The sequence below is a fragment of the Amblyraja radiata genome, chromosome 25 (genome assembly GCF_010909765.2).
Source record: "Amblyraja radiata isolate CabotCenter1 chromosome 25, sAmbRad1.1.pri, whole genome shotgun sequence".
Classification (NCBI taxonomy): Eukaryota; Metazoa; Chordata; class Chondrichthyes; order Rajiformes; family Rajidae; genus Amblyraja; species Amblyraja radiata.
In genome coordinates, this window is record NC_045980.1 from 27,245,050 (window position 1) to 27,268,216 (window position 23,167).

Below are 23,167 nucleotides of genomic sequence, written 5' to 3' on the forward strand. Positions count from 1 at the left end.
AGATGAGAAAATGGTGCTCTATTGAAGTACGACTATAGATAACTTAACCATCTTTTGTGTAATTATTATGTAGTTTAGTGTCGTTCTGTGCAACCTGGATGACTGATGTGAATTGACTGATCACCTTCTCAGATTTCCCTGAAAATCAGTGTTTGTACATCAGAGCACACAACAGAAAACAAGGTCTTCACTCTAAATTTCAATGGGCATTTGGCAATAATTCGAGCTATATCAATGTTTCATAACTTCAAAGGAACTTTGAGTTGAAAGTTGATTTTTTTCTGCAGTTCTTTGTACCAGAGGTGTGCAAAACATGATTTTCAATCAAATCTGAGATGGTGACCAGCCAATCTTCTCATTTACTTTTAATTGGTACAGAATCAAATCATCCAATATCAAGCAATTTATATACAAGTCTCTGATAAGCCATCAATGTTTGCTGGATTTTTGTCCTTGAAAATCGGATTTTTGGACCTTGAAAGACCTTGAATTTATAGCTGTTCCAAGTGTACGAACCCTGTTTACATTAAAGAGGATATCACTTTAAATCATGTAAATCACACTTCCAATGTGAATATATGGCTTTTTTAAAATTATGTGCTGTTCACACCGGTCATATGTATTTCAAGGTTTGTTATATTTAAAATCCAAATTCTCTTCCCATGCTCTCCACCTCGGAGTGAAATAGCTATAACAATGTCGAAAACTCAAGGGCATTTAAAGATATATACTGCATCTACACATGACTGCCATGTTCCCAAACAAAAGAGTAGAAATATTGAACTTTGCAGACTAATAGCTTGGAATTATTTAAAGCATCGTAAGTAACAAGACCATTCTGAAAACTAGCACTGCTCACTGAGATATGTAACCATTGTCTTATGTTAAGTAGAACAACAGACATTGCCATATTACCTGCACAGGAAACCATTGTTGCTGGTATAAAAATAAGGACCTTTTCCTTACATTTTTGATCTTCAGCAGTAATGATTGGTTCAATGACATGGATTCTCAACCGCTTTCTACCAAAATGATAATTCCAAAAGACGACTCCTTTTTGATTCAGTAGGGTTCTCTGGTTAGTCCGTAATTCCAGGGAAGTTGAAGGCATTGCCTCCCTCATGGGCTCCCTGGAGGGGTGGCAAATCCTGAGTTGTCACTGTCACTGACGGCTGGAGATCGTGGAGCACTCTCAACAGGGCTCTTAGCATTACGAAATTTATCTAACAAAGTTGTATTAAAGGCAGATGCAGGAGAGCTCATTTCCGCTTGAGCTGCCTTGTCCTTGGGAGTTTTGGATGGAGTCCCACCAGGAGATCTATAAGAGGGGGCGACAGGAATTAGTAAAGTGCATTGAGTGGAGAATAGTTACTAATAAATGACGTGCATTAAATCAATCTCGACCACATATAGGCATTAAGTACCAGGTGAGGCATGCTTATTGATTGGGGTCGGGCCACACCACCATAACTAAATGTAGCGTGGGTTATGGTGATGGAGAGGGTTCCATGGGTGTGAGGTTGTTCCGATCGCCGGCCCGATGGTGTGCATTTTCCCCCTCCAGGTACCTACTCGCCTTCTCTCCCTTCTGTGTGAGACTAATGTTAATCTAATGGTAGCTACTACCCTCTCTAATGTGCCCAAAGTATAACAAATGAAGAGAAGGACTCCAGGAAATTGATGGTATCTGAATGACCCAAGTCCTTTTTTATAAAATTCAAACTGGGGTTAAAGCATTAATAATTAGATACTTGGAATGTTCGGACTCTCCAACATAATGTCAGAAAGGCTTTATATATCTCAAGAAAACAGAAGCAAATATTTCTGTGGACAGTTCTATCACCTATTAATATGGCACTATGTGAAAGTAGAACCTATCTATTCACTTTTGCAGCTTGCAGAATTATACACCACAGATATGTCCTTTGGATCACCATTCTATGCCAGCCACGGTGCCCATCTATACATCGCACTTACCAGCATTTGATCCCTGGCCTTCTGTGCCTACATTTAAACATAAGTCTACATACCTGTCCGCCCCTGTTGAACGAAGCCTCTTAAAATGGTTTGCAGCCAGCAGCTCAGAGTAGATACTTGTGACAGGATGAAGGTTGTTGGCATTTCCAGTGTCTCTCAGGTCCCCAATACTACAAACAGATTAATTAACAAAGTAAATTTGAGCAGCCACCAAAAACACATTATAATCAGTGGGAACAAAGATGGTTATTACGTTTCAGAAATCGAGTTTTAATCTTTATTGTTTTGTACAAAACGATGCAAACTCATTATCAGTAGCAACGATTTTCAGGTGAAATAAGATAATGAGTAAGCCTCAACACCGTTGTGACAAATTATTTTAGGTACCAGCCAAACATCCTTGTTCTTCAACTGAAGAGACTAAAGTCTATATTCTAGAGTTTAGAAGAATGAGGTGTCTAGATTCAGGTGTCAGTCTCAAATGGAGAGTTGAACAATCACAGAGATGAGAATGTTACGCATAGAATTATGGAATTTAAAGTCCAAGTGGCAAAGGTAAATCGCCCAAAGAGCAAGTGTTTCTATCTGAGGTTTATACAAGTTCCCCTGGCAGTAAATGGCTCCAAGAGTTATGAATTAAAAGGTCCTTGGTATAGTTCCAAATACCTAGTTAATAAAATTTGAACCTGCAGCACATTGGGTTTCTGTTAACCTGCCATGACTTCCCCACTCCCAAAGGGATCTGGAATCGTGGAAGTACCACTTTAGTCTGCAGGATTCACATTTTTCATGTTTGGCAGTGACATGGATGTATCAGATTACATTGGATAGCTGTAGGAAGGAACTAGATGCTGGTGTACACCGAAGATAGACACAAAATGCTGGAGTAACTCAACGGGACAGGCAGCATCTCTGGGGAGAAGGAATGAGTAACATTTTGGGTTGAGACCCTTCTTTTCCATAAAAATGCTTAAAATACTCGACACATCAGGCAGCATCTATCAGGGTACATGTATTACTGCTTGGTACGCAATGTTTTGCCTTAGTTAAATCAGCAGCATAGGTTATTGCAAAAAACAGCTGAGCAATGGGTTTTGCACTCCAAGTATTTCCCTGGCTGTGCAGCAGCGACCCAATGTAGACATAAAATGCTGGAGTAGACCCTTCGTTTTTTCATAGTGATACAGCATGTAAACTGACTCATTCGGCCAAACTTGCCCATACCGGTCAACATGTCCCAGCTACACTAGTTCCACCTGCCCGTGTTTGCACCATATCCTACCAAACCTGTCCTATCCATGTACCTGTCTGTTTCTTAAACATTGGGATAGTCCCAGCCTCAACTACCTCCTCTGGCAGCTTGTTCCATACACCCACTACCCGTTGTATGAAAAAGTTACCCCTCAGATTCCTATTAAATCTTTTCCCCTTCATCTTAAACCTATGTCCTCTGGTCCTTGATTCCCCTACTCTGGACAAGAGATTCTGTGCATCTACCCGATCTATTCCTCTCATGAGTTTATGCATATCTCATGACTTTGTACACAAATCAGGTTTTCTGTTTCAGTTTCAGATTTAGAGCACTGTTTGCTCGGGTGCTGAATATGTTCAAGGCTGAAAACACCAGGTTTTGACAATGGAATTAAAAGGTTTGGGGATAACATGAATTTGAGGTAACAGATCAGGCACAATCTTATTGAATTGCAGAGTAGGTGTGAGGGACTGCAGGCTTCAATCTCCAAGTTATCATAATTCTTCCATAACAGGAATGTGTGTGTGATTTTTCCAAATCATAACATTACCTACATCTTCCATTATTTACATAGAATATTTCCTTAAACTGAATTTTTGTAAAACATTAAATTACACTAATTTTATGCTGGCTATCCACCTTTACCATTAAACTCATATCCAGAACCGATACTCTTTGATCCACTCATTTTTACCATATTAAGAACTTTCACTCCACTAGGGACACAAAACCATGGATATTTTCATTCAGATGTATAATGTAGTTGTGTGAGCAATGAGTTCTAGGATTACATTGCACACAATTCATACTGACTCGTGACCTATGCACTATCTTGGCAAGTTCAGAATATTGTTTATATATGCTATAATTTTAATGTCATTTTCTTTTTTTAAATGTGGGAGATATACAAACTGCATTCTATTTGTAGTGCTCCCAACCACAATTAACCTCCAAATTGTTTCCTTCACTTGCAATCTCCAAATTCTTGCCTTAAGAGCATCGCTTATCTTTTCAGTTATTTATTCCTACGCAGTGTCACATGATGCAACAAAGGATCTGTATTTATAAAGTCCGAGCAACCTTGTAACTGATTCTATTTATTTTTGTGATAACCCGCTGCCCCAAGTCCTTATACAACTAAACAAGTGTAAATATTGGCTCACTGGTGATAAAGCTGTGTTCCGAGCACCATGTTTTAATGGAAAAGAAAGTGAATGGGAGCATATGTTTAAAGTTTGCCCTTAGCTATCATGTGTTTGTGGAATAGTGGGATGCACTGATCCAAAAGGCTTCAACACTTCTCATTTCTCCTCATTGGCTCCAAATCAACACTTACCAAAATTAACAACCCCACTCTCACTATTGACGGCACCACTGTTTCCCCATCTCCTCAGGCCCGCAACCTTGGCGTGATCTTTGACTCAACCCTCTCCCTTGAGCCATGTTGTCAAAACATCATTTTTTCACCTCCGCAACATTGCCAAAATCAGACCCTCTCTCACACCCCCCGCTGCTGAAAGACTCATCCATGCCTTCATCTCCTCCCGACTGGACTACTGTAACTCTCTTCTCTTTGGCATCAGCTCCACGTACATCAACCGACTCCAACTGGTCCAGAATGCAGCCGCCCGACTCATTACCCACACCAAATCCTGGCACCACATCACCCCAGTCCTCAAAGAACTTCACTGGCTTCCATTTCCCACCGGATCATCTACAAAATCCTGGTCCTCACCTACAAAGCCCTCAACCACTTGGCCCCCCCTTATCTCACTGACCTCCTCTCCCCCTACCAACCCTCACGGTCCCTCAGATCCATTTCAGCCGATCTCCTCTCCATTCTGAAATCCAACCTCTGCATTTTTGGAGACAGAGCCTTCTCCAGGGCAGCTCCCAGGCTCTGGAACTCCCTCCCACAATTGATCCGAACTTCTGAGTCCCTCACCATCTTCCAGTCCCGCCTCAAGACCCATCTCTTCACCTCTGCATACCCTTAGTCCCATGTCCCCCTCCCCTTTGCATCTCTGTCTTACTGCTCTATTTTGTTTTGTTCTTGACTCACCATGTAAAGCGACTTTGAGTCCTTGAAAAGCGCTATACAAATAAAATGTATTACTATTATTATTAACACCTCGCTGTTGTTGCTCTTTATGGTCAATGCCATTGAACAGCCTGCGCTGGTTAATTGTGGCCCCATGTGCAACAGCACACTGACACAACTGACCACCAGGCATGTTCATGTGAGAAACGCTAACGGTTTAGCTTCAAGTGTTAACTTGTAGTAACTATGCTTCAAATTAAATGTTGCACCCTCTCACCTTTTCGAACGTCGATTCAGTCTGGCCAGTCCATAACTCTCCAGTAGATCTGGGGTTGCCATGACCATTTGTCCTACCTGCAAGATGAGAGAAAAGCAACAGAGACGGCACTTTAAATATATCAAAGTAGTTGTGAAGCACTTGACCCAAGGTGTGTGATTTTTCTTAAAGTCAAAAACGCAAAACTTCCCAACTCCTTCTGGCAAGGTCTACTTTTATTTAGAAACATAGAAATTAGGTGCAGGAGTAGGCCATTTGGCCCTTCACCGCCATTCAATATGATCATGGCTGATCATCCAACTCAGTATCCCGTACCTGCCTTCTCTCCATACCCTCTGATCCCCTTAGCCACAAGGGCCACATCTAACTCCCTCTTAAATATAGCCAATGAACTGGCCTCGACTACCCTCTGTGGCAGGGAGTTCCAGAGATTCACCACTCTCTGTGTGAAAAAAGTTCTTCTCATCTCGGTTTTAAAGGATTTCCCCCTTATCCTTAAGCTGTGACCCCTTGTCCTGGACTTCCCCAACATCGGGAACAATCTTCCTGCATCTAGCCTGTCCAACCCCTTAAGAATTTTGTAAGTTTCTATAAGATCCCCTCTCAATCTCCTAAATTCTAGAGAGTATAAACCAAGTCTATCCAGTCTTTCTTCATAAGACAGTCCTGACATCCCAGGAATCAGTCTGGTGAACCTTCTCTGCACTCCCCCTATGGCAATAATGTCCTTCCTCAGATTTGGAGACCAAAACTGTACGCAATACTCCAGGTGTGGTCTCACCAAGACCCTGTACAACTGCAGTAGAACCTCCCTGCTCCTATACTCAAATCCTTTTGCTATGAAAGCTAACATACCATTCGCTTTCTTCACTGCCTGCTGCACCTGCATGCCTACTTTCAATGACTGGTGTACCATGACACCCAGGTCTCGCTGCATCTCCCCTTTTCCTAATCGGCCACCATTTAGATAATAGTCTGCTTTCCTGTTTTTGCCACCAAAATGGATAACCTCACATTTATCCACATTATACTGCATCTGCCAAACATTTGCCCACTCACCCAACCTATCCAAGTCACCTTGCAGTCTCCTAGCATCCTCCTCACAGCTAACACTGCCCCCCAGCTTAGTGTCATCCGCAAACTTGGAGATATTGCCTTCAATTCCCTCATCCAGATCATTAATATATATTGTAAATAGCTGGGGTCCCAGCACTGAGCCTTGCGGTACCCCACTAGTCACTGTCTGCCATTGTGAAAAGGACCCGTTTACTCCTACTCTTTGCTTCCTGTTTGCCAGCCAGTTCTCTATCCACATCAATACTGAACCCCCAATGCCGTGTGCTTTAAGTTTGTATACTAATCTCTTATGTGGGACCTTGTCGAAAGCCTTCTGGAAGTCCAGATACACCACATCCACTGGTTCTCCCCTATCCACGCTACTAGTTACATCCTCGAAAAATTGTATAAGATTCGTCAGACATGATTTACCTTTCGTAAATCCATGCTGACTTTGTCCAATGATTTCACCACTTCCCAAATGTGCTGCTATCCCATCTTTAATAACTGACTCTAGCAGTTTCCCCACTACCGATGTTAGACTAACTGGTCTGTAATTCCCCGTTTTCTCTCTCCCTCCCTTCTTAAAAAGTGGGGTTACGTTTGCTACCCGCCAATCCTCAGGAACTACTCCAGAATCTAAAGTGTTTTTAAAGATTATTACTAATGCATCCACTATTTCTGGAGCTACTTCCTTAAGTACTCTGGGATGCAGCCTATCTGGCCCTGGGGATTTATCGGCCTTTAATCTATTCAATTTACCCAACACCACTTCCCGACTAACCTGGATTTCACTCAATTCCTCCAACTCCTTTGACCCGCGGTCCCCTGCTATTTCCGGCAGATTATTTATGTCTTCCTTAGTGAAGACGGAACCAAAGTAGTTATTCAATTGGTCCGCCATATCTTTGTTCCCCATGATCAACTCACCTGTTTCTGACTGCAAGGGACCTACATTTGTTTTAACTAATCTTTCTTTTCACATATCTATAAAAACTTTTGCACTCAGTTTTTATGTTCCCTGCCAGTTTTCTTTCATAATCTATTTTTCCTTTCCTAATTAAGCCCTTTGTCCTCCTCTGCTGGTCTCTGAATTTCTCCCAGTCCTCCGGTATGCTGCTTTTTCTGGCTAATTTGTACGCATCATCCTTCGCTTTGATACTATCCCTGATTTCCCTTGTTATCCACGGATGCACTACCTTCCCTGATTTATTCTTTTGCCAAAATGGGATGAACAATTTTTGTAGTTCATCCATGCAGCCTTTAAATGTCTTCCATTGCATATCCACCGTCAACCCTTTTAGAATTAATTGCCAGTCAATCTTGGCCAATTCACGTCTCATACCCTCAAAGTTACCTTTCTTTAAGTTCAGAACCAGTTTCTGAATTAACAATGTCACTCTCCATCCTAATGAAGAACTCAACCATATTATGGTCACTCTTGCCCAAGGGGGCACGTACAACAAGACTGCTAACTAACCCTTCCTCATTACTCAATACCCAGTCTAAAATAGCCTGCTCTCTCGTTGGTTCCTCTACATGTTGATTTAGATAACTATCCCGCATACATTCCAGGAAATCCTCTTCCTCAGCACCCCTGCCAATTTGATTCACCCAATCTATATGTAGATTGAAGTAATTTCCAGGGCATTCATTTTTTCTGAATACAAAACTTTGGGTTTGTCAATACAGGTGACCCCATATTATGGCTGTTCAGACAACAGAAATTCATATATCACTACCCAAAAATTTAAGATATAGAACATAATTCGCTCTCACAAAGTTTAAGTGAAAAAAGTAAAATCAACACAAATTTATTTATTTAAACTCATGTTTCTGACGTGTGTAGATGACGTAGTTTTGTGTTACAGGTAATTGCTATCTGGAACATTTCTTAGCAACGCAACCCCATTGTGATGCAGGGTTTGCCTGCAACTGCTCCTACGCCACACCGTCAGCCACTAAGCTAAAACTAATGCATTTGTGGTTTTGCTTCAAGCATGGCTACTTACTGTGCAGAGGTTGGACTTGTCTTTCAGAGGGGTTTTGAGCGGCAGATTACGGAAGGATAGAATTGGTGGTGGTGGTGGTGGAGGAAGAGGAGGGGGAGGGGGAGGAAGAGGAGGAGCAGGAGGAACCGTAGCAGCCAATACAGGTCGGCAGGAACCTGTCTTTGTAGAATTCTCGGCCTGCTCCTTCTGCCTCATTTCAGCTAGTCGCTTAGACGTTCTTGGTCCTTTGGCCTCTATAAAACACAAACATCCCAATGAACTGGAGTCAATTATTAAAGAGGTAATAATCGGGCATTTGGATAGCAGTAAAAGGATTAGTCCAAGTCAGCAAGGATTTATGAAAGGAAAATCATGCTCGGCTAATCTTCTGGAATTTTTTGAGGATGTGACAAGTAAAATGGGTGAAGGGGAGCCAGTGGATGCAGTGTATCTAGACTTTCAGAAAGCCTTTGATAAGGTTCAGCACGGGAGACTGGTGACTAAAGTTAGAGCTCATGGTATTGGGGGTAGGGTGTTGACGTGGATAGAAAATTGGTTGGGAGACAGGAAGCAAAGAGTAGGAGTGAACGGGTCCTTTTCAGAATGGCAGGTAGTGGCGAGTGGAGTGCCGCAAGGCTCGGTGTTGGGGCTGCAACTGTTTACCATATATATTAATGATTTGGAAGAGGGAATTAGGAGCAACACTAGCAAGTTTGCGGATGACACAAAGCTGGTTGGCAGTGTGAACTGTGAAGAGGATGTTAGGAGGTTGCAGGGTGACCTGGACAGGTTGAGTGAGTGGCAGATGAGTGGCAGATGCAGTATAATATAGATAAATGTGAGGTTATCCACATTGGTGGCAAAAACAAGGGGGCAGATTATTATCTCAATGGGGTTAGGTTAGGTAAGGGGGAGGTCCAGCAAGACTTGGGTGTCCTAGTACACCGGTCACTGAAAGTTGGCGTGCAGGTACAGCAGGCAGTGAAGAAAGCTAATGGAATGTTGTCCTTCATAACAAGAGGGTTTCAGTATAGGAGTAGAGAGGTTCTTCTGCAGTTGTTTAGGGCTCTGGTAAGACCACATCTGGAGTATTGCATACAGTTTCGGTCTCCTAATTTGAGGAAGGACATCCTTGTGATTGAGGCAGTGCAGCGTAGGTTCACGAGATTGATCCCTGGGATGGCGGGACTGTCATATGAGGAAAGATTGAAAAGACTAGGCTTGTATTCACTGGAGTTTAGAAGGATGAGGGGATATCTTATAGAAACATATAAAATTATAAAAGGACTGGACAAGCTAGATGCAGGAAAAATGTTCCCAATGTTGGGCGAGTCCAGAACCATGGGGCCACAGTCTTAGAATAAAGGGGAGGCCATTTAAGACTGAGGTGAGAGAAAACTTTTTTACACAGAGTTGTGAATTTGTGGAATTCCCTGCCACAGAGGGCAGTGTAGGCCAAATCACTGGATGGATTTAAGAGAGAGTTAGATAGAGCTCTAGGGACTAGTGGAATCAAGGGATATGGGGAGAAGGCAGGCACGGGTTATTGATTGAGGACGATCAGCCATGATCGCAATGAATGGCGGTGCTGGCTCGAAGGGCCAAATGGCCTCCTCCTGCACCTATTTTCTATGTTTCTATGAACTCTGAATATCAGTGGTGCCTAAATCAATGAATGGTGGCTGTGACGCTAATAAGGTCATGCAGAAAATACACACAAAGGGCACCAATCCGTTTACGCTCAGTCATTGTGGCACTATCACATTGGAGATGTTGGCAAGTTTGATTAACCTGGAGGGAAATTACAGCATGTGGTCACTGGCATGCCAATTTTCATGGAGAGGTGATGCACTAAGATAGATAGAAGTGGGATTAGTCTCAAAGCAGGGAGGGGCTGAATAACCGCCTTTCATGTCATACATTGCTGAGAGATATCATAATTGGTCACCATAGAACAAATCCCAATAAATAAAATAAAATCAAGGAAAACTAAAATATTTGCTCTCTCCAATTGCCTAAAGATCAATAATTTCTCAATATCCATTATATATTGGTCCCTCAATTACTTCATTTCAGTGTCATATAGTTCCGTCCCAACTGCATTTGAAGAGAAAACATGCTTCTGTTGGATGTAACTTGTTTAACATGAAGTGTCCAACAGAGGGTCTCCTTACCGAGAGGAAAATACCTCAGCCCCAAATACATCATCAAAAAAAGTCGTCCTGAGGACTAAAGTGAAGCATATCACACATAGTACACCAGTAACACCACTTATCTGTGCTCATACATAGAGAAAAAACCACACCATTCCAGTGCAGGGATTTAGCTTTCGCTCTGCATATGGAGAAAGGCTTCAGCATTTAAGATGTGCCTTTTGGTTATTGCAGAACTGCAAACCAATTCATGAAGATTTCTCCTTATAACCATCTTAGCTCCCATTTCAATTTGTTTTTGTTGTATAGCTACTGCAATGAAAACATTTGGAAATAAAATGCTGATGTTAGCTTCACTCAAAGAGTGTGCCTTGAAGTGGTGAAACTAGGTGTCCTCTAAATACGAGAAGGCGTCTGTCTATTTTGTTAATCCACAAAGAAATATTGTGACGATCGACAACGCTTTTGGATGGGTTTTATGAATATATTCGATTTCATCAGCTAAATTCACTGGTTATGCCATAACCTTTGATCAACTTTCTATTGAATTGTAAACTGAAAATCTTCCCAATTCTTCTTTCTAATGTCCTAGTATTGAACTGTCTGGATAAACAGCTGCAGCCCCAATAATCAGAATACATAAAAATCAGAATATTAATATACCCTGACTGTACACCACACTACATAATCCTGAATTGTTTACGTACAGTCAATGTTTGCCAATTACAAGGGAAAAATGTGACTACTTTCATTCATATTGCAAGCAAACCATCACATTCCTCCAAACATACTCCTAAATTGCTTACCTATCTCCTCATTAGATTGACTTGAGATTGAAACTTTGACAATCCATTAAGAATAGCAATCTTACCACAAGCATACATCTGCACTTTCGTCATCTCGTCCTTCAAACCTTGGAGTCTTTCTTGTAACTCATCCATTTCAACCGCATTGCAGCGGTTCATTTTGCCATCCACAGCTGAGAAAAATTTGGCCTGTAAAGAAAGTGTTCATGTTTAATAATTCCAGACAAGTTTAATAGTTCTGCATTTATTGCTAACCTTGCAACATTTAATGTGGGAAACCAACAAATTAATGGAACATAGTAATTCAGAGGTCTACCCTCTACAAAGGCCTAGGCACTAATAATAACGCATTTAAACAGTTTTTAATAGTACAATTTCTCAAGGCACTTCATATCAATGATATTTTGATTACAAAAAACCCACTGGACACAGGTGCAATGAAAATCTTGACTGCAGTTGCATCACAAGAACATAGACTGAGAGAATACTCAAAACCATAAATTACACAAATTCTACAAAACAATGAAATAAAAATAAATACACAGAAAAAGGACATTATGGCAAATATACATAATTATGCAAAAATGTATAAATTGAACGTCTTTTTTGTTACCTTCAAATGTCAAGGAGAGAGTTGGTGAGCGGCCATTTTGAAGGACAGAAACCATTTTTGAAAACTAAAATCGGCAGGAGGGTTGCGATAAAGAGCAAAAAGATGATAGGAGACTTGTTAGTTAGTGGGAGAAGTTGGACAGACGGATTGTTTTCTCTGTAACACTGGAGGTTGCGGGGAGACCCGATAGAAGTATATAAAATTCAGGCTTAGATAGGATAGACCGTTAGAAACTTTTTCCCACCAATGGAAAAATCAAATAATAGAGGGCACAGCTTTAAGGTGAGGTGAGCAAAGTTTAAAACAGATGTGCAGGGCAACATTATAAAAATAAAAAAAAAAAGAGGATGTGAAATGCTGGAAAATGACATTGGGGGTGGAAGTTCAGGCAGGTACAATAGTGGCATTTAAGAGACATTTGGAGAGACATGTGGATGTGCAGGGATTGGGGGGATATGGATTATATACAGGGAGATAAGAGGTAGCCTTGGCATCATTTTTGGCACAGACATTGTTCTTGTGCCTGTTCTTGTGCTGAACTGTTATATGTTTTAATTTTAAATCGTATTAGTAAAGAAAAAGTGGAGAGAAAATAATAGACTAAAATCTCATGGTCTACGCCCATAGGAATATTTTAAAGAGACAGTTGCAAATATAATAGGAGTTGTCTCATCGTCAAAAACTGTCAAGATTCTACAACTATGACCATGGTTTGGAGTAAATTAAATGACATTATAAATAAAGGAGAGATAAAACGGTGGGGGCTCTCAGTCACATATTAGAATAATAATTCTTTGAGTGGTTCCAAGTGCAACTGAAACATATCAACCAGCTTCTGATATCGACAGTACCTTGATGAAAGATTTCAACCCAGCGTTCTCGAGTTCGGCTTGTTTGCGTTTGCGTACAACCTTCTCACACAACGATGGGTTCTGATCCATTGAGCGAAATAAGTCCTGCAGTGCCTTTTCTGTGTAAGTCATTGCCTCGATGTCAAATTCTTCTTTAGTCATACGTTTACAAAACATCTTACTCAGAGGATACTCTTGGTCAAATTCTTCCAGAGTTTCCATCATGGGTCTGTGGACATGAAGGTGGCGGAAAAAGTATTAAAAGGGTAAGAATATATTGCACATTAGCTTCACACGTGCTCACTGACTTGTTTTCTTATCAAATCTCCCTAGGGCATCACTTCAATGTAAATTACTCAATTACAACCAAAATCATATAAAGTTAAGGGAGTTATTGCAAAATTTAGAGCAGTGTTTGCCCATTATGTAGGTATGTTGAATACAGTGTTGTAAGTCTTGTAAGTCTCCGAGGATAGACACAAAATGCTGGAGTAACTCAGCGGGACAGATAGCATCTCTGGAGAGAGGGAATGGGTGACGTTTCGGTTCGAGACCCTTCTTCAGATTGAGAGTCTGAAGTCTGAAGAAGGGTCTCGACCCACAACGTCACCCATTCTTTCTCTCCAGATATGCTGCCTTTCCTGCTGAGTTTCTCCAGCATTTTGTATCTATCTTGGGTTTAAACCAGAATCTGCAGTTCCTTCCTACACATATTGTAAGTCTCTGATTAGTGTCTTGCATAAAGAAAATACCTCAAGCAATTCTGGTGAACTATTTTTTACAAATTTAAAATGATCTGAGCTGTTCTTAAAAAGGTCAGGGGGGGTTAAGCGCAGTAATTTCGTAATGGAATTTAGAGTGGTGTCAAAGCTGGGGTTTCCAGGCTGTTTCTGTAATCTGAAGACAAAAATCATTTTGGAAGAAAACTTAAAACAGAGCACAATCACCAAATGATTATCCTCTGGAGAAAATAATAAAAGAGATTAAGCATGAAAAGAACGGAAGGTGAAGTTTAGGCTGTGTACAAGAAACAATATTTCCTAAATAAAAATAAATTACCAGATTCGAGTATTTCAAATCAAGAGAGAAATCTTTGGCAAATCCCAATAATGTGGATGAAATTACATGAGAAAAGCTTTGTGAGGTAAAGCACTTGGGCAACATTGTCTTTAATTAGGTAATTTTTTTGAATTGGACAATAGGTGCAGGAGAAGGCCATTCGAGCCAGCACCGCCATTCAATGCAATCATAGCTGATCATCCCCAATCAGTACCTCGTTCCTGCCTTCGCCCCATATCCCCTGACTGCCATCTTTAAGAGCCCTATCTAGCTCGCTCTTGAAAGTATCCAGAGAACCGGCCACTGCCCTCTGAGGCAGAGAATTCCACAGACACAACTCTGTGTGAGAAAAAGTGTTTCCTCATCTCTGTTCTAAATGGCTTGCCCCTTATTCTTAAACTGTGGCCTCTGCTTCAGGAAGTTTCCTGCCTCTACCGTGTCCAAACTCTTAATAATCTTATATGTTTCAATAAGATCCCCTCTCAACCTTCTAAATTCCAAAGTATACAAGCCCAGCCGCTCCATTCTATCAACATATGACAGTTCTGCCATCCTGGGAATTAACCTCATGAATCTACGCTACACTCCCTCAATAACAAGAATGTCCTTCCTCAAATTTGGAGACCAAAACTGCACAAAATATTCCAGGTGTGGTCTCACTAGGGCCCAGTACTACTGCAGAAGTACCTCTTTGCTCCTATATTCAACTCCTCTTGTTATGAAGGTAACATGCCATTCACTTTCTTCATTGCCTGCTGTACCTGCATGCTTACTTTCAGTGACTGATGAACAAGGACCCTCAGGTCTCGATGTACTTCACCTTTTCGCAACTAGACACCATTCAGATAATAATCTGCCTTCCTGTTTTTGCCACCAAAGTGGATCACCTCACATTTATCCACATTAAACTGCATCTGCCCACTTACCCAACCTGTCCAAGTCACCCAGCATCCTCATAGCACCCTCCTCACAGTTCACACTGCCACCCAGCTTTGTGACATCTGCAAATTTGCTATAGTTACTTTTAATCCCTTCATCTAAATCATTAATGTATATTGTAAATAGTTGCGGTCCCAGCACCGAGCCTTGCGGTACCCCACTAGTCACTGCCTTCCATTCTGAAATGGACCTGTTAATCCCTATTCTTTGTTTTCTGTCTGCCAACCAATTTTCTATCCCTGTCAGTACCCTACCCCCAACACCATAGAGTGATATGGGCCAAATGCAGGTAAATAGGATTAGTGTAGATAGGCATATTGATCAGCATGGACCATTTGGGCAGAAGGGCCTGTTTCCATGCTGTATGGCTCTATGATTATGTCTATGCTCTGGCAAAGCTCGGTCGGAGGAATAGGTTTTAAAGGGCAGATGAAGAAAGGTAATTGAAGTTTCAAGTTTAAAAAGTCTCAGCTTTTTAGAAATTAGAACTGGGTTTCAAATGTCAAAGCAATACACAAACCTTTGAGCCAAAATTCCCCAAACTATAACACACTGGCAAATTCCAGTGTTTAAAATAAGGCTGGCAATTTTTGGAGACTAACAGAATCTCGAGAGACCAAGGTGTGTCAGTGTTGACACAAGGTATCATGAAAATGACATATCCTTCAGAACAAATGTGGCAGTTGTCAGTTTACATGGCAACGTGCCTTGCAAATAAGAGAATCAAAATTCTGCAGATGCTGAAACCTGAAGAACTCAGCGGGTCAAGCAGCATCTTTGCAGGGATAGAGACAATTAGACAATAGACAATAGGTGCAGGAGTAGGCCATTTTGCCCTTCGAGCCAGCACCGCCATTCAATGTGATCATGGCTGATGTTTCAAGAAACAATTGATGTTTCTTGTCGAGAGCCTTCATCTGGACTGCAATATTGTTGGGCAAAGGCTCAGCAAATAAGGTTGCTGAAATAAATGATAACATTTCTTGATTAGTACCGGTGTCATGGGATATGGGGCGAGGACAGGAGAATGTGGCTGAGAGGGAAAGATAGATCAGCCATGGTGGAGTAGACTTGATGGGCCAAATGGCCTAATTCTGCTCCAAGAACCTATGAACAACAAAAGCCGAGGGAATACAAATCCAAATCACTTTGAGGTGTGGTACTTATAGGACATGCTGTTTAAAATCACAGCGTTGCTACTTGGTTCACTTACCAAGTTCGCCGTGAATCGGGAAGTACGATAGAAGAGACCACGGTTACAGGAGGAGGTCGCAGGAGGGGGTGAAGGCGGGAGCTGGGGGTCCCGGTGAGGTGATCGCCGCTCTATGATCTTTAGTGATCACAAACCAGGGCGTGTTGCCGCTGCGCAATCACGGCTCTGCGGCCCGTGGAGGGAGAGAAGCAAAGATACTAGAGGAGCTTTGGGGAGAAGGGCTGCGGGAGGGAGGGAGCGGACTGTCCGTCACCCGCACAAGGCCGCCGCCGCCGCCGCCGCCACCGACAAACGGCAGAAAAATCAAATCTCCCGCCTCCCACAACCAGCCAATCCTCCTCGTCCGCAAACCCAACTGGCCAATCACCCGCCATCTGCGGGTAAACAGCCAATCGGTTGGGAGCCTGCCCGGCAAAGCGGAGGATGATTTGACACAGGCGGCGACCAATGGGGCTCATCCATCCCCCTCACTTCCCCCTATTAATTGATCACTTCTTTAATGTCACATGTATCAGGCAAAGATGCAAAAATATACACGAAGGCCCCAACTATCACCTTCTTTGCTTCCTACAGTATCCTGTAATTTATCCTGTTTGGACCTGGAGAATTATCCAACGTTAAGCACCCCAGATTATTCAACACCTCCACCTTCTTAATACAGACATGCCTCAAACTATCAACAGACCTCTTCCTGAACTCACTCTCTTGCACATCTGTCTACTTAGTGAATGCAGATATTAAGTATTCATTAGGGACACGCATATTCCATGACTCCACACAGAAATGATCCCTTTGGTCCCAAAGTCGACTCACTCTTTCCCTTGCTATCCTGTTTCTTCTTTACACTTCACAAATGTTTTGAGTATCTCCATAATCTCTTCTACGAAGGAATATTTTTGCCCTTCCCCCTTCTTTCCAAAGTTCAGTCCTGAACTCTTGATGTTACTCGAGAGTCTCACTTGATTAAGACTGCCTATGGCTGCTATATGCTATTTTTTCTTGATTAAACCTTCTGTAGCCTTTATCATCCAAGGTTCATTCATCTTGCCATCTTTGCCTCTCACCCATACCAGAACATGCTGAACCTTTACTACCCCTCTTTTAAAAGAAGGCAGTAAGACAGGAGTCACCAGGTCTTGTCTTACTCTACTGAAATCAGCATCTGCCCAAGACTTTAATTTGAGGACCAATCCAATCCCTTTACATTAATTAATTATGGTCCCTGATCCCAAAGTAATCCCTCACCTACACTTGCATCACCTGGCCAGTTTCAGTTCCTAAGCAGTCCTGCCACTTGTAGGACAATTATTGTCTCAAAAAAATCATCCTGATGACTTATATTCTGCTCTATCTAGGAGCCTTGCATCGTTATGTCCCTCACTCTAGAACCAAATTGCTTTTAACTTTGACGTTTTGTTATTCAAATGTTCTAATACCCACAGATTATTATGAGGCCAATAGAATAGCCCCATCTATCTTATTGCTAAATTCTATCCATAAATAGAACCACCAGGGGGCATCGCATGATGGCAGCCTCACTAAGTCTGTCTGTCTTCATTTTTTTTGGTTCTTTTTAGTGTGTTTTAAAAGTTTGTGTTAATGTTCTCTGGTTTGTTTTATATGGGGGGTGGGGTAAATTCTTTCATTCACTTACCTTGCCGGAGATGCAATTGTTTTCCGGATCGTATCTCCGGTCGTTTTGCGGCCTAACATCATGGAGCTGGCGGCCTTGCTTGGGACTGACTTTGAGCCCCACCGCGGGGACGTGGACTTACCATCGGAGCAGATCCCTTGCCTGGGATCGACGCTCCAACCGTGGCCTGAGGATTTCACCATTGATGAGCGTGCAGTCTCGGGTAGAGACCGATGTCGAGAAGCTCCAAACAACACAGAAGGTTTCGACCAGCCTCGACTCGGGGTTCGATCACTCGGCGTGGGGGAGCTGAGATCCCCCCCCCCCCCGGATGCAGGAGCTTGATCGCCTCGAAGCAGAGGGCCCGACCGCCGGCTAAGGGAGCCAAGATCGTCCCGTCAACGGAAGGCTCGAGGCCCCCAACTTTGGGAGAACCAAGTAGGGAAGAGATTAAAAGTTTTTTCACCTTCCATCACAGTGAGGAATGTGAAGGAGTCACTGTGGTGGATAGTTGTTAAAAGGTATTTTGTGTGTTCTGTTGCTTTTTATTGGTAATGACTGTATGGCAAATGAAATTCCTTGTATGTTGCAAAACATACTTGGCTAATAAAGTATGATTATGATTAAACTGGATGATCTCTCCAGGATATCCTCTCTATGTACTGCCACATTTTCTCAAATCAATAATGTGGCTCTCCTTCCCCTTTTGTAATGCCTGCCACAACCCTGCCGTGACAGGTCAGAAACTTCTCTATCCTGGAATATGACACTGCTATATCTTATAACTGTTTAAAGTAGTTCCCTCTAATTATTGATCTTTCAGCCTCAATCTACATTTAAGATTTTAAACACCCATTCCAAACTTAAAGCTCCCCAAACATCTTCCAATGCATTTAACATCCTTTCATAAATAAGGAGACCATTGCAGTGCAGAGTACTCCAGATGTATTCTCGGCAATGTACTTAATAATAAGGCATAATATCCTTACTCTTTTTCAATTTCATTCAGTTTATGATACAATGAGTTAACTTTCAAAATTAGTTGCTCCCGAATGCTAGCTAATTGAATTGAATACATTTTATTAGCCAAGTATGTATACATATAAGGAATTTGCCTTGGTGCTTTGCTCGCAAGGAACAATACGATATACAGTAGACAATTAAAAATAAAACATTATAATTTAAACATGTGAAGAATGAAATAAAATACCAGAGCAAAAGGAGGCTACAGACTTTTGGCTGTTGAGTAGAGCTACTGTTTGTGGGAAAAAAAATCTGTTTTTATGTCTGCCTTTGGTGGCTTTGACAGTCCGGAGTCGCCTTCCAGAGGGAATGCTTCAAAGAGTTTGTGACCAGGTTGAGAGGGGTCAGAGATGATCTTACCCGCTTTCTTCCTGGCCCTTGCAGTGTACATTTTGTTGATGGGGGGGGGGGGGGGGAAAAAGGTTGCAGCCAACCTTTTCGGCCGATTGAACGATGCGCTGCAGGCTCCGGATATCATGCTTGGTGGCTGAGCCAAACCAGACCATGATGGAGAAGGTGAGGACAGACTCTACGATGGCCGTATAAAACTGGACCATCATGTACTAAGGCACTCACTCATCGACCAGGAACGATAACTGATGCTGCTGACTTGCTGAGCGATTCAAACATTTTCTGTTTTTACTTCAGATTTCTAATGTCTTGAGGTTTTTGTTTCTACCCTTGAATAATCAATTGAGGCATAAACATTTACCATTAACACCATTTTTGTTATAACTCTGGGATGCAAAGCTATGTTTTCAATGCAATTAAAAACTGCAACCAGCTGCTTGTGAAGAGAACTGATCATAAACTTTGAAGAGTGGCGATTTAATGACGATGGTGACAAACTAATCTCCCTAAGACTCTCTGCACATAAGTAATGTATTTGGAACAAAAAGTGAAAAATATGATATAAATGTATATTGCCTTTGGAAAACACTTGAAAATGTAGTTTTGATAACTGAAGGGTAGTAAAGACAGGGAAGTACAAATAATCTAAATGTTATTTCATTCAAGAGAAACAGAACTTTCATAGTATTACTTTCTGGACCAAGTTTCACCAGAAGAGGGAGCAAGACATCGCATTTCAAACCATATAGCTAGATATGAACATAGCTATATGCACCTATGCAGCTAGGTATCCCTAAGTATTACTTCCATCACACACGTAAGCTTTGCTTGAAGATGCTGCATTTTCCATATGGTGTTTATCAGATGGTGAGAGATAATTGAACCATCATAGAAAATAGGTGCAGGATTAGACCATTCGGCCCTTCAAGCCAGCACCTCCATTCAATATGATCATGGCTGATCATCCAAAATCAGTATCCCGTACCTACTTTTTCCCCATAGCCCTTGATTCCTTTAGCCCTAAGAGTGAAATCTTAGTCTAACCAGCTGAGTATGAGGCACAAGACACAATACATTCACGAGTTTTCAAAGTTTACTTTATACATATTTTATACCATCAGTAGTTATACAGTTTTTTTTTAAATTACACATATATTTAATATGAAGGTGAACTTTAATTACTAGCTTTGGAATATATTTGCCTCTGTCCAAACTCCTTTCCTCTCCCTCCCATTCACTCTTCTACATCAGTTCGAGACAATTAACCTCGATGTTGAGTGGTATCGTACTAGTGAGGTGAAAATCACCTTGTCAGATGGTTGAAGGTGAGCATAAACGTGTAGAATTGCAATTACTGGGTGCTCTTCATTCAATTCGGAGTGTGCCTTAGAATTACATAATACCATCATGCCAAATTGTAAATGCAACTGAACGGTAACATGAAAAGTATAAATACTAGGTACGAGTTATATTATTACCTTCCTAAGAAAAATAGCAAAGCACAGTTAAAACAATTGCTGATGAATAAAGCCCTGCAAATTTTACTTCACTCACAAGTGAAAAAAGCATGATTCAACGAGATCATTTACATTGTGATTCACAGCCTCATGAATACATGGCATGAGCATTAAATTGAAAATGTGACACAGACTTCTTCCACAAGTAATTGTTGCATATTTATAAAATGAAGCATAGATACTTTCTAGATACTGCATCTCACCTGCACGGTGAGCTATGAGGAAATCAAACATTACATTCAGCACTAAGAAAGATATTTTACAATACTTTTACTTCTGGGCCATGCAAAAAAAAGCAATAATTAACCTCGACAAAAAATTCAATGTGATTTGCAGCTATAAAAGGCAATAGAAAGCAAAACATGTTCCTCATTCATAAATCTCCTCATATATTCATTCTACAATTAGAATATCAGTGATAGTATACATGTAGCATTTACGTATGGTGATTTTTCTTTTACAACAGTCTTAATAATCAATGCCATGGCTCATTCAATTTTTACATTTTGATTACAATGTGTGCCGATTATAGTGCCTCATGAGAACCAAACTGAATATTAATGATGACAAGTTCTACTAAAGAGCATTCATTTATATACACAACTTACATTTACCAATATCAGAGAACATCCTGCAACCTCAGTCAGTGATTCCTGCTGTCAAACAATGACAGTACAGAACTAGTGAACAATTGAGCCAGACATTCCTAAATCTGTGACCACTGTGAGTTGCTTTGGAAATATCATCATTTAGACTATTCATAACTTCATGAAGGGAATGAATAACCAAAAGTAAAATAAGATTGTTAATTTTAAATTTCACAATTAAATTTTGCAAGTCATCTGGGATAGTGTCCCTTGGAGCTAATTACCATGCGATTTTTTTGAAGATGGTACATTGCTTGCCACCTTATTCTGTTTGAACCAGCAAACATATATTGGACAGCAATATTCTTCTCCCAATGAAAGACCTGATTCAAACGTAGTTGAAAACAGCCTTAACATCGCATCCTAACTGTCCTACTTAAAATAAAATTACTTACTTTCATAAATAAATTACCACTCATCTGCATCAGAGAGCAAAGTTTCCAAACCAATTTGAGAATCAGTTTTTAAAATTAATTGTCACATGTCCGAGCCCAGCTCTGCACACTGCTTGTCTGAAATGTGATTTGCTAATGATTCGATGATGTCGAGAAGCAAGGCTTGGCTTAGGGATCGTAGGTTGGGCAACTTGGAGACCTTGGAATGGAAGGGAGAAAAAAATGGATTTAAGGTGTTAGGGGGTTGAAACAGTGCTAGCAAGTTTGTAAATTATACTTTAAGCAATATCTGAAAAGATTTACCACCCATCTGCAGCACCACTTGCTCATCATTATAGGAATAAGTAACATCCAAGATGCAAAACTGGTGTGCATCAAATAACGATCTAACGACGGGGCAGGTTTCAGAGTCTCCTAATAGCTCTTCATGCTTAGACAATTGCCAAAATCAGTTTGCTTATCCTCCCTGCATCCCTGCTCTCACCAACAATGCTGCAAGAATCCTTTACCTCTTGGGCAAGGAAACAGTGTTTCCTTTTGACGGGAAAGAATAGGGGAGAAGAATAGCAGCAACAACTGTATGTTAATTTATTTTGGAGGATTGCAAAGATACAAAGAGCTTGAAAGGCATGTTCCCAACTGTGTCGGGAGCATGAAGCTGTCAAATTAATTCAAGTCAAACATTTTAAGCTTTACATCACACAGACACACTCTGGGAAGATAGAAATGAAGTATAATAATTCAGATTGCCTGATCATTAAATAAAACAGTATTTGATGTATTGTTCCACCTTTCAGTTTTTATTGTTGATGTTTTATTTCACATTAAGTGCAGCTATTACATTATCACATGAAACACACAAAAACATCTGTAATACATTGTCATTGCACTAATCCAATTAGGTTTTTGATCAGAAATTAGTGCAAAAAGTGAAGAAATTCCAATATTCACTAAACTCTTCTTAACAGAACTATATATTTGCATCTTGTACTATGTATACTAGTCACATTTTCAACACAATGAGAAATTAGTGTAAATAGCCCCCTTAATTGTCAGATTAATTTCAAGAAATTTCAGCATTTCACTCCAGTTCAAGCCAACGTTCATATCTACTCTGATATTTTTGCAGATTAAAGTCAGTCATACATCTTTGCAGTATTTCTCACCCCCACACGTCCTGGGCCCACTTTCTTACAGCACCTTGCTTTGGCTAGCATTGTCTAGAGTATTGTTTTAAATTTGCAGGAATCCTATACAAGAAAGTTATTGCAGCTTTACTCTTTTCACTCTGCTACATGAAATAAACTGAAATACATCATCACTCGTATGCATAGAAATTCCATTGGCACCCATTTTCCCTGCCTTGCATCCAA

At 41.0% G+C, this 23,167-nt stretch overlaps 2 protein-coding genes across 3 annotated transcripts in view; both read right to left on the bottom strand.

The window, feature by feature from the left end:
- Positions 1–590: 590 nt before the first annotated feature.
- LOC116987516 (shootin-1-like) lies at positions 591–16,468 on the bottom strand. The gene is made up of 7 exons (XM_033043592.1): positions 16,229–16,468; positions 13,018–13,246; positions 11,619–11,742; positions 8,616–8,848; positions 5,548–5,624; positions 2,031–2,147; positions 591–1,318 (listed from the first exon to the last, which is right to left on the bottom strand). The coding sequence occupies exons 2-7, from the start codon at positions 13,240–13,242 to the stop codon at positions 1,120–1,122; spliced, it is 975 nt and encodes a 324-aa protein (XP_032899483.1). The 5' UTR covers positions 13,243–13,246; positions 16,229–16,468; the 3' UTR covers positions 591–1,119.
- A 3,842-nt stretch (positions 16,469–20,310) lies between these two features.
- lztr1 (leucine zipper like transcription regulator 1) overlaps positions 20,311–23,167 on the bottom strand; it is a 38,041-nt gene continuing 35,184 nt past the window's right edge. For both annotated transcript variants that reach the window (XM_033043594.1, XM_033043593.1), the window contains one exon: positions 20,311–21,993. In XM_033043594.1, coding sequence (XP_032899485.1) covers positions 21,877–21,993 — 117 coding nt within the window. In that variant the 3' untranslated portion in view covers positions 20,311–21,876. The remainder of the gene's footprint in view (positions 21,994–23,167) is intronic.

What these genes read in the sequence shown, in the direction of transcription:
- LOC116987516 (XM_033043592.1), bottom strand. Translation starts at nt 13,242, where the DNA reads ATGATGGAAACTCTGGAAGAATTTGACCAAGAGTATCCTCTGAGTAAG. An exon ending in AGTGCAGATGTATGCTTGTG is followed by an intron (nt 8,849 to 11,618) that starts GTAAGATTGCTA and finishes TGTGTTTTATAG; the next exon opens with AGGCCAAAGGACCAAGAACG. An exon ending in CGTTCAACAGGGGCGGACAG is followed by an intron (nt 1,319 to 2,030) that starts GTATGTAGACTT and finishes CCCCTCTTATAG; the next exon opens with ATCTCCTGGTGGGACTCCAT.